At 43.9% G+C, this 11135-nt stretch overlaps 1 protein-coding gene across 1 annotated transcript in view; it reads right to left on the minus strand.

Annotated features, from left to right (window-relative positions):
• The window catches only part of LOC138963995 (neuroepithelial cell-transforming gene 1 protein-like), a 32130-nt gene extending 21687 nt beyond the window's left edge, over positions 1-10443 (minus strand). The window contains exons 1-3 of the mRNA XM_070335869.1: positions 10071-10443; positions 9660-9741; positions 8021-8119 (exon numbers count right to left, since the gene is read on the minus strand). Of these exons, the coding sequence (XP_070191970.1) occupies positions 8021-8119; positions 9660-9741; positions 10071-10258 (369 nt within the window). The 5' untranslated portion in view covers positions 10259-10443. The remainder of the gene's footprint in view (positions 1-8020; positions 8120-9659; positions 9742-10070) is intronic.
• Between the last annotated feature and the right edge of the window lie 692 nt (positions 10444-11135).

Below are 11135 nucleotides of genomic sequence, written 5' to 3' on the forward strand. Positions count from 1 at the left end.
CGTGACACGTGCTTGACCTTCTTCATGGCTAGCTACTGTTGCACAAATGTTCCAGGTCATCTAAGTTCATTCAAGAAAAGACCCTAAATTTGCATGCAGAGAAGATGCGGTAAAGGTGAAGGAATGGTTAATGGAGAGCAAATGCACATCTTGTTTCTCAGGATCAAAACCGACTTTCACGTGCTTGACCTTCTCCACGGCCGCTTAATGTTGCTCAAATTAACAATGCCTTCTCAGGTTCGGTCAGAAAATAGCTTCACTTTGCACGCTGAATAGATGAGGAAAACGAACAAAAAGTGATAAGTGACTGCCCAGATAGCAAAATGAACGTCTTGCTTCTCAGGGTCACGTCTTAAAGGTTAACCTTCTCCCAGGCCAGCTAATGTTGCCGCTCCAATTGTCCATGTCTTCTCAAGTTTGGCCAGAAAATAGCTTCACACTGCATGCAGAATAGATGAGGAAAACGACGGGGAAAAAAAAGGAGAGGTGACTAACCAGAGAGCAAATAATGGACGTCTTGCATCTCCTAGGTCACGAGACTCGCAAGTTCTTGTTCTTCTCCCAGGCCAGCTGATGTTGCCCGAAATGTCTTGTGAAGTTCGGCGAGAAAATAACTTCACTTTGGAAACATACTAGACGAGGAAAAGAAGAGGTAACTGGGGAGCAAATGACATGACATCACATGTGTCTACGTCACTCCTCCTGCGTGAATTCTCTGGAAATTAGACATCCTCCGCCCAAGTCTTCCTAGCTGGCAGAAGCCCGTCTGGGCCAGCGCATCCAACTTTGGTCCTTTAAAGTCATTAAATCGGAAACTGTGCGAGTAACGCTTGTCGTATTGTTAACCTCAAAGGTCGGTAGCTGCAAGAACAAGACCAAGTCATTCTTTCTTTATTTGGTGTTTAACGTCGTTTTCAACCACGAAGGTTATATCGCGACGGAAACCAAGTCATACAAACCCGCGTAAGAGCAAGGCAGGCCAGAGGAAAGAACTGCAGGGTCGGGGGGAGGTAAAGGCGGAAGGGACTGTTGGGCTGTCAAAGAGGTTATTTTTGTCAACTACTCCGTCAATGTACACAGTTTTGGCCTCAGCAGGATACCAAAAAAAGCCTAAACCCCCTCCCCCCCCAATTTAAACAAGAAGAGCAAACGCTCGATCGAGTCACTTTCGCAGTTCTGAATATTATATGAGGCATCAGATGGACAGGAAGAAATTGCTATTCACAACACAATACAGATGTAAATAATTTGATGTAAAGAATAATCCTATAAAGTTTGAATCAAATCCGATGAATAGTTTCAGAGATATGATATTTCAATTTTTTTCCTTCAAGACATACCTGTGACCTTGAAAAAGGTCAAAGGTCACCAAAGCAGACGTCAAAGTGTAGAGGTCACTGGGAGTCACGTTCACATAAAATTTGAGCCCGGTCACTTTTATAGTTTCCGAGAAAAGCCCAACGTTAAGTTGTGTGTTGCCGAACAGAAAAGGCTAGTTATCTCCCTTGTTTTTCTGATAACGTTCGTAAAAGGCTACAGATGTAAATACTTTGATGTAAAGAATAATCCTACAAAGTTTCAATCACATCCGATGAACTTTGTCAAAGATATAAAATGTCTAATTTTTCCTTTGACGCTGACCTGTGACCTTGAAAAAGGTCAAAGGTCAACGAAACCATCGTTAAAGTGTAGAGGTCATTGGAGGTCACGACTAAACAAAATATGAGCCGGATCGCTTTGATAGTTTCCGAGAAAAGTCCAACGTTAAGGTGGTGTCTACGGACGGCCGGCCGGACGGCCGGCCGGACGGCCGGCCGGCCGGCCGGACAGACTAACACTGACCGATTACATAGAGTCACTTTTTCTCAAGTGACTCAATAAAAAAAAAAAAGGTGTAAAATCATGCACTCTGGGGGTCTCCTGGAGTTTCAAAAACTGCAGAAAATCTCAAGCCTGTTGATTGAGTAGGCGTGGAGTAATTTAAGGATTTTGACGACTGTGCGTGCGCGTGTTTGTCTCCTGGGGACAAGCGATTGGCACGTGGTTGACTTTCTTAAATTACAAATTAGCTGCGAGTCCGTGTCTTCCCTTGCCTCTTACCGGAAGCCCATTCAATTGCCAAGCATAGGGGAATGGGGAACGGGTGGTGCGCTTGGTGGATAAGGATGGGTAATGGAAATCGACAGCTTGCCTTAACATCAGGGGAACGGTGTGACTGCAGCGTCATGATACATAACAGACATATCATATGCCCACATCGATCTGCGTCGTTGAGACAGTTAAAAAAAATGTGTTTTATCTCACTATGAGTCATCTGTACATATTTTTCTTCTTCTGCGTTCATAGGCTGAAACTCCCACGTACACTCGCGTTTTGTGCACGAGTAAATTTGTACGTGTATGGCATTTTTATCCCGCCATTTAGGCAGCCAAACGCCGATTTTGATGGATGCATGCTATTTTCCTGTTTTTCAACCCACCGACCTCTGACATGGATTACAGAATTTTTGTGCGCACTGCGTCTTGAGCGTGTGTGTACACACGAAGGGAATAAGGCACAAGCAAGTCTGCGCATAAGTTGAGCTGGGAGATCAAAAAAATCCCCCCCCCCCCCCCTCCCTTGATCCATCAGGAGCGACCGGGATACGAACACTCAACCTTCCGCATAGGAGGCCGGTGTAACACGAGAAAATTACTCCCACGAGATTTTTACTCCGGAGTAAACATTTCGTACGAAAAAGTTACTCCCTTTACGAAAAAAGCACTCCCCCATTGCACGAGAAAATTACTCCCCAAGACAGGTGAGTTCTGAGTAAACATTTTGTACAAAAATGTTACTCCCCTGACGAATAAATAACGAATAAATTACTTCACCTCAACACGAGCAATTTAACTTCCCATGCCAGGTGTACGATATTTTTACTCCCTTGTCCCCTGTTAGTTCTTGGTGGTGGAAGGGGTGGAAGGAGGGTAGCGCGACATTCGTGTGCGCGAGATCACTTTTTGGCATTATCCCTTCGCCCGCATCCCATTTTTGCGTACGAGATTTTTACTGGAAGTAAAAAAAATGGGGAGTAAAAATTTCGTGGAGGGAGTAATTTTTTCGTGCCTTGGGGAGTTCTTTTCTCGTACGAAAATTGTACTCGGAGTAAGAATTTCGTACGAAATATTTACTCCGGAGTAAATTTTTCGTGGAGTAAAAATTTCGTGTTACACCGGCGTCTTATGCACTAGGCCATCGCGCCTTTCATATGTACGCTGGACCAGTGAATGACCGCTACGATGGCTCAAGATTAGCCTGGTCAACATAGCAACGGTTTCTATTTTTGTTTTGACTTTTTATTCTTTTCCTTTTACTTGAAAAAACGGGGGGGATGCAACATGTACAATTTACACACAGCAAAATTAATGCTGATGCAGTGAGCCAAGAATTGCAGCAGACAGGTAGTGAGTGAGGTACAGTTATGAAGAATATCCTGGTCCACAAGGCCACGGGTTTTCTGTTTTTTCGAATTTGTATGGACTATTATTTCCCTTTTTCTTATAAAAACAGCCATGGACGTTACGCGGATTGTGTGCAACATCTACAGAACAGCAAACCGACGTCGTCATTAAATGTTGGCGTAACTCATTTCAGACAGCTTTTCAGGAGAAGGCCAACATATATTATTTATAACGTTTATATTTGTGTCTGGCTTGGAAACAAAGATAAAAGAATGTCAAAATCATGCAGTGCCCATGGCATTTAAGAGAATATTTCTGATAAAGAATCATGTACTTTGTCCAAAGCACAAAAACATCAAAATCGCCAAGAGTTACGCCAAAATTCAACGACGACATCGAAACGCTGATTCAGAGAGCCAGGAATTGCAGCAGACGGGTACAGTTATCAAGATTCTGGTCAACGTGGCCGCATTTGTTGGCTTGTTTTCCTTTCTATTTTCCCGTCCTTTTTTTCTTGTAAGGCAAAAAAAAAAAAAAATTGTCTGTTTAGGGTAACATGACCAAAAAAAGTAGGGTCGGTAGGTAGGTAAAATTTTTTTTGTTTTTTTTGTGTGTGTGTAAATGCTATGTTGGCTGAACATTCACTTCTTATATTTGATGAATACATGTTTCAAAACTAACGTATAAATAAAACAGAGAGAAAGGGAGAGAAAGAAACGCCAAATGTCTCTTTTTAGCATTTTTACCTCTTTTTTTTCTTTCTTTTTTTTTGAAATCAAAAAAAAGTTTTTGGGTCGGCGCCAAATCGATAGGGTCGGTCGGGTTACCCTAAACAGACAATTTTTTTTGTTGGCCTAACCGAAGAAATTGTGTGGGGGAGTGGAAACCGCTCCGTTTGGCACAACATTGATTGCATTTACGACTCCAGAACCGACTGCACTTGCTGCTGATAATCAAGGGCAGGGAATCGCCACGACTCGCTGGTCGATAAAACCAATTTTGGAAATGGCGATTTTCTTGTTGGGCTCTGGAGAAATAGGAGCGGAAGTGAATGAGAAAAAGAAATAATTTTTTTTTTTTAAAGGACGAAGGAGAATAAGACCGGAAGTGCAATGAGGGGGGGGGGGGGTGGGGGGTGGGGGGATACAGATTATAGAGAGGCTGGTGAAAGTGAACGCCTACAACAACAACAGCAGTGAGGAATAATCGAATGGAAGGCCGAACGAAATTTACATGCAGAGTATGTCTGGGTATAGGTAAGAAGGGGAAACCGATGATCGTATTTGGGTTCGATCAAGTCGAGGGCTAGGTAAAATAACATCAGAGTCTTTTGCGTGGGCGGCGGCCAGTTTGTGTGAGGTTGCGTGGGGAAATCGATGCATGGACCTAATATCGGGGGCTACAGAAAAATGTTCCAGATAAAATTATCAGTCGGATCATTCATGAGCGGGCGTCCGTACGAGTGTGTGTGTAAGAGAGAGAGAGAGAGAGAGAGAGAGAGAGAGAGAGAGAGAGAGAGAGAGAGAGAGAGAGAGAGAGAGAGAGAGAGAGAGAGAGAGAGAGAGAGAGAGAGAGAGAGAGAGAGAGAGAGATTTCAGTGTATGACAAGAAACTGCAAATTGTCTACGTTTCACTGATAATAACGTTCCTTTCGTCTTACTTTTGTTCCTTGAATTAACCTAAGCTTGATATCGCATGTTTTCAGTCTCCCCTCTCCACCATCACCGACACTCCCATCTCCCCTGTCTAGCCTTTGCCAATAAAACATCTATCCAGAACTGTCCGGAGTTCCACACAACCCACCCTGTAATTGGATTGACATTACTAACACAGATCAATAAAGTTGTTCCCAGGGAAGGGGCCAAATTTAAAAGGAACGGCGGCGGAATAAAAAAAAAAAGTAAAAATTTAGATTTTTTTGACAGACACACCTCCCACCGCCAAAAACTCTGGAAATCCCCACCCTCGGTAGAGTTGTATACACGTATACATATTACATGCCCTTCGTCACGCTCAATTACCGGTACTGGCAAACAAGGTTGGGGAACAATCACTCCGTTCTTCCTTTGGGAATCGAACCAGCCTCAAAAACGGCTGTGTGTTCCATTGCAGCTCAGTAGTTCTAGGCCAAACCGTAGGCGGATGTGGTACTACGCGTGCTCTTCATTAAGCTCTCTAGTAGTAGTACTGGTAGGTTCGGACGATTCCGATAAACATCAGCGCAGCTACCTTCGTTTGTGAGGAAACAGGGTCAGGAAACAATCATGCCTTTCTTCCTCTGGAAATCAAACCAGCCTTGGCTCTTAACTTCAGCCGTAAAACTGAGATGTTACAATGTGAAAGGCGGATGTAGTATTATTCATGTTCTTCATGACGCCCAGATAATGATGCCGGTCGCCTCGCTCGTTCAAAGACGGTAAACATCGGCGCTTCCTGCGTTGTATGCCGGGAAACAAGGCCGCCGGGACACACTAGTTTCGTCCTTCCTCTGAGAATCGAACCCCTGGCTTGGCGCTGAACTACAGGCGAATGTAGTATGCATATGTGTGCTCTTCATTACGCTCAAACAGAGACATGGCTCAAATAACAATGCCAGCAGGGGCACATTGTTCGAAGACGGGCTACACGTCAGCGCTTCCTGCGTCGAAGGAGAAAAGGACCGGGAGATCCTAATTCCGCGCTTCCTCTGGGAATCGAACCAGCCTTCCGCTCTGAACTCGAGTGTAACTCAGTAGTTCTAGGGACACCCGCAGGCGTATGTAGTATTGATGCATCCAAATAACAGGGCATGTAGGTCAGTTCGTTCAAAGCATATATAAGACATCAGCGCTTTCTTCGTTTGTGGAGAAACAGGATTGGAAAACAATCACTCTGCTCTTTCTCTGGGAATCAAACCAGCCATGGCTCTACTCACTAGCTCCGAGGCAAGCCGTTCCTTTTGAATCTGGCCCGCAAGTCTGATGGTTGCAATGCCATATATATATCTCCTCCCGTATCGTTTGTTGTTTCTGTCTTTCGTTAAATGTAGTTTTAGTTAAATATACAATAAATCCACCTTTCCTCTGGGAATCCAAACAGCGTTAGCTCTGAAGATTGGCCATTACGTCATTGCTTTAGTTATAGTGCAAGTATAATTATACATGTTATGATGTAGGCAAACCCTTTATTAAGCTCCAGTGCTGGTACGTTCGCTGCCCTACATGCCAAACGGCATAATGAGCAGTAAGTAAGTTAGTAAGCTGGTACGTTCAAGGACGATTAAGCTTAAGACATCAGCAAGACTGGGAAACACCAATTCCGCCCTAACTCTCAGAGTCGAACCTGAACTTCATTGCAAGTCACTAGTTCTGGGCAAACAGTAGAGGGATGTAGTAATGCATGCATAGATAATTATAGATAATTTCATTCAAAGCCGACAAGACATCAGCGTTTCCTTCGATGTGAGGAATCAAGACTCGTCAACAATAAATCCACCTTTCCTCTGGGAATCCAAACAGCGTTAGCTCTGAAGATTGGCCATTACGTCATTGCTTTAGTTATAGTGCAAGTCAGTTCTTCCAGGAAAATCCGTAGGCGACCTGCCAATCTTCAATGACATTTGCGGTGGCAATTTTATTACTATCGTCGCGAGCGTAAAGAATCCATTATTCAAAGAAAACTCGTAGGCTGGGGCTCCTGTACAAACTGAGAATTGCCCGAGCCGTCAATCGTTAATGTCACCCTAGGGCAAAGAAGGGGAGGCGAGACAAAAATTACGGGAACAGAAAGCAAGGGAGGTAATTTGAGAGCGGAGAGTTAGCTGCTCGTTCACCAGTCGGATTGGTCACCTCAGGGCAGTAGCAAGAGAAAGAGAAAGAGAGAGAGAGAGAGAGAGAGAAAAAGAGAAAGAGGGAGAGAGAGAGAGAGACCTCAGGCAGAAAGACAAGGAGAAGAGCTGTTCTGAAAATACGGGGAGGTAGGTAATACGGAGAATTTTAGTGACACACGAGTTAAAAGTACAGTAACCGCTGGATGTCGCTTGGGGCCAAGATGACTGACGATGTTGATGGGACTGGGAGAGGAAGGGGACTTGAGATGGCAAGCCAGACAGTAATCACTCCCCGATCAATTGTCTAAAGATGTCAGCCAAAGAGAGAGGGATGTGAGAGAGAGAGAGCCAGAGGTTGACGTCAACATAATTGTAGAGATGACAAAGCTATGAAGCTGCTGCCTGCCCCTTAATCGTTTTCAAGGGTCTTAGAGATGTCCGTATGAGAGAGAAAGAGAGAGAGAGAGAGAGAGAGAGAGAGAGAGAGAGAGAGAGAGAGAGAGAGAGAGAGAGAGAGAGAGAGATGGGGGGGGGGGGGGGTGGCAAAAACACACAAAAGATTTAGATCTCGATCCGATATGTCCCTGGCCACTCCTCAAGGGGTACTCCACATGAATCAGAGAGAGAGAGAGAGAGAGAGAGAGAGAGAGAGAGAGAGAGAGAGAGAGAGAGAGAGAGAGAGAGAGAGAGAGAGAGAGAGAGAGAGTCTACGAACAATACAGTGGCAAACAATGGATAAGTTATGAGTGAAAGCAATATCGTGACTGACCTTGCCCGAGCAGCTGGTATCGAGGCTCTCAATGCTGTCGATGCTGTCGATGCTGGTGATGCTAATGGTATCCTCATCCTGCTTACGCTTGCGTTTTCTCTGAAAAGGGATTTTGCATACTGGTCATTTCATGTTCTACGATCAATGTCTGATGGTTGCAATGCCATATATATATCTCCTCCCGTATCGTTTGTTGTTTCTGTCTTTCGTTAAATGTAGTTTTAGTTAAATATATTTTCAAATACTTGTGCGTACGTGCAATTTCCTTTTCACTTTCTTTCTTTCTTTATTTGGTGTTTAACGTCGTTTTCAACCACGAAGGTTATATCGCGACGGTCCTTTTCACTGATAAACTAACACTCGTGACTAGATCAGTAGATGGACTTGAACAAAGCATTTCACAGTTCATTTTCATCATCACCGATCTGTATACAGCCATGCACTTGAGTAAACAGAAGCAAAAATTGACTTTACTGTATGAAGTCACTTATTAACTCCTCCTCCTCCTTTAGTTCGTACGTTTCTGTTCATTTTCCCCAAACAGTGATTAGATCAAACAAAAGTTACCCATTGTTCAAGTCGTTATTCGGTCATGGCAATTTCATTGTTATGACCTTTTGTATCGTTGAAAGGTGTGAAAGACTGCGCATTGTTCGATCACGAACATTTCACATCCGCTTTACGTTTGCGTAAAAAAAACCCAAAGGATCGCGCATTGTTCACTCACAATCTTTCAACTACTCTTTGTCCCACCCCCTCCCCCCCCAGTAAACACAAACGTGATGAAGGCTCCTCGTTAAACTTTTGCCGAGTCTCTAATCTCCAGCGCGTTATCCGTTACGTCCGTTTAGCTCGATAAGACCCACAACGACGGAGGTTTGTGCTCGGAAACTTATCACCTGCCTGCTTATCATGCTTGGGTAATTCTAATTAGAGGCGAGTGGAGTATTTTTGACCCAGATAAAAGGGCCTTATTAAGTTATTATCAGAAGATTTCATCTGTTATTAATATTAGTGCGAAGAGTCAAGCCCCCATGTCCTACATATTTACAAAGACTTACCATTTTTCTTTAATCAAAGACTGTACATCTCAGGAACTGAATAATGATAATAATGAACACTTATAATTTATATAGCGCGAACCACAGAATACGTTTGTGCTCTCTGCGCTTCACAATATCAAACTACGAGTTACAATACACTTAATAAACACATAATAACAGCTTCTATGGACATGACTGGGAATCAGTAAAATTAAATAACAACAACACAACCTCCAAGTCCAAGTATAGGTATACAATACACATAATAGTGATTTGCATAAATCACATGTAAAACACGACCTATATATATATATATATATATGGAAAAACATGTGAAACATTCCTGAGAACAATAGATAAATGTACAGTCCTCATTGACAAATCTATTCACACACACACACGGTCTGCTGCCACCAGCTTCAAACACACTGTATTACACATTCGCCAAACAAACACGCAGTGTAACACGCATGCCTACAAGATCGACTAGTGTCAAGCTCCTTTCATCATCGTTCATGCCTTGACTTATTGGTGGTGGGGAATGGGGAGGATGAGAGAGCAGGAGGATCACAATTCACATCACACAGACTACTCACCTTCATGAAGTTCAAAGGCAGGTCTATGGACTGGAGGGACAGACGACGGGAGGATCGGCTCTTGCAGCATCCCTCGGGAATCCTGTCAAACCAATAACTAGACAACTCACATCAATGCACACATTCATGGCAAACAAAATTAATCAACGCTCTTGCATAGGAGTACATACTAGTTTCTACATAGTGAGAGGAGAAAACTAATTCCAACAGATCACCGTCTAAATATTAGTCTTGGCCGAACAGAAAAGGACTAAAACAAAACGTACATCAGGACCAAACTGAGTATGGAAGTGATGCTTGCCTGAACCAGAAAAGATGAAAATCGAAAAAGCCTAATGAGGAGGATTTGTCTACATCTCGCGAAATGTAGACAGGCGAGTAACCAAGTTTGTGGTTTGGGGCAAGACTTACAGAATTTTCTTTCCCGACGATATGCCTCCTGAACCCGCTGGAGAAGGTTGCATGTTTTCCTTTGGAGGAGTCGACAGCGAACAGTCGAAGTCATCTCCACTTTCGCCGTCCCTTGGAGGCTCTTCGGGAAGAATGTTATTGAAAACAAAGTCTTCAAATGGTAAAGGCTCCATTGTAATCGGCTCCATTGCAATCGAATCTTTGTTCACAGTCGCACAATCTCCACAGCAAGCCGGTGAATAATTCAAACAGGAAAATAAAATCACAGAAAGAAAGTAGGAAAACAAGCAGAATGATGGTTCGGCCACAGCAAAACCAAAGTTGAACTTTTGCGAAAGACGTTCACATCACATCACAGTGAAACTGGGCTGCAGTGAAATGACGCAGGAAAGTTCAATATGACGTCACACCTGGATACGCACAAAAAAGGGTCTTCTACAAATAGAAGAACTCAAAATATCAAAGCTAATCCAGAACTCAGAAAAAAAGGTAGCACTCTATTTCAAAATGTAGGAAAGTCGTCGCAGCACACTGTACTGGTCACTGCGTTCAAGATCATGGACAAAGCTTAGACTGACGGACGCCTGCCCCTACTGCAACTATAACCCTTGTCCGTTCCCACAACAACGAAACGCTCTCCACCAATGAGCGTGCAGCAACACTAAATCCCAAGAGCACACAGCCAACACAACAGAGGCGCCTTGTGCAACTTTACAACCACTGGTCAAACAAGACCGCCTGTACGGACCCCATCAGGGTTCCCCCTTTTCCCCCCCTCCCCCAGTAGCCATAACACCCTCCCCCGGGTACACTACCCGGGTATCAAGGGGTGAGTGTGTCAAGTAGGCTTAAAAAAAGCCGAGCGGTCTGCACCCCTCAAGGGCTCCGACACAGCAGCAGGTTGATGGAGAACATTATCATGACCATGTCAAGATGTCGACTAAATTGGAGTCTGTTTCACGGAGTCAAGAAACCGTTTGTTGAGCAAAAAGTTGAACAATGAGTCCGTTGACCGGTCGGCTTTTGCAGGAGGAGGGGGCAACTATTTCACCAGCAATGTCAGAT

This window comes from Littorina saxatilis, linkage group LG4 (assembly GCF_037325665.1).
Source record: "Littorina saxatilis isolate snail1 linkage group LG4, US_GU_Lsax_2.0, whole genome shotgun sequence".
Taxonomy (NCBI): domain Eukaryota; kingdom Metazoa; phylum Mollusca; class Gastropoda; order Littorinimorpha; family Littorinidae; genus Littorina; species Littorina saxatilis.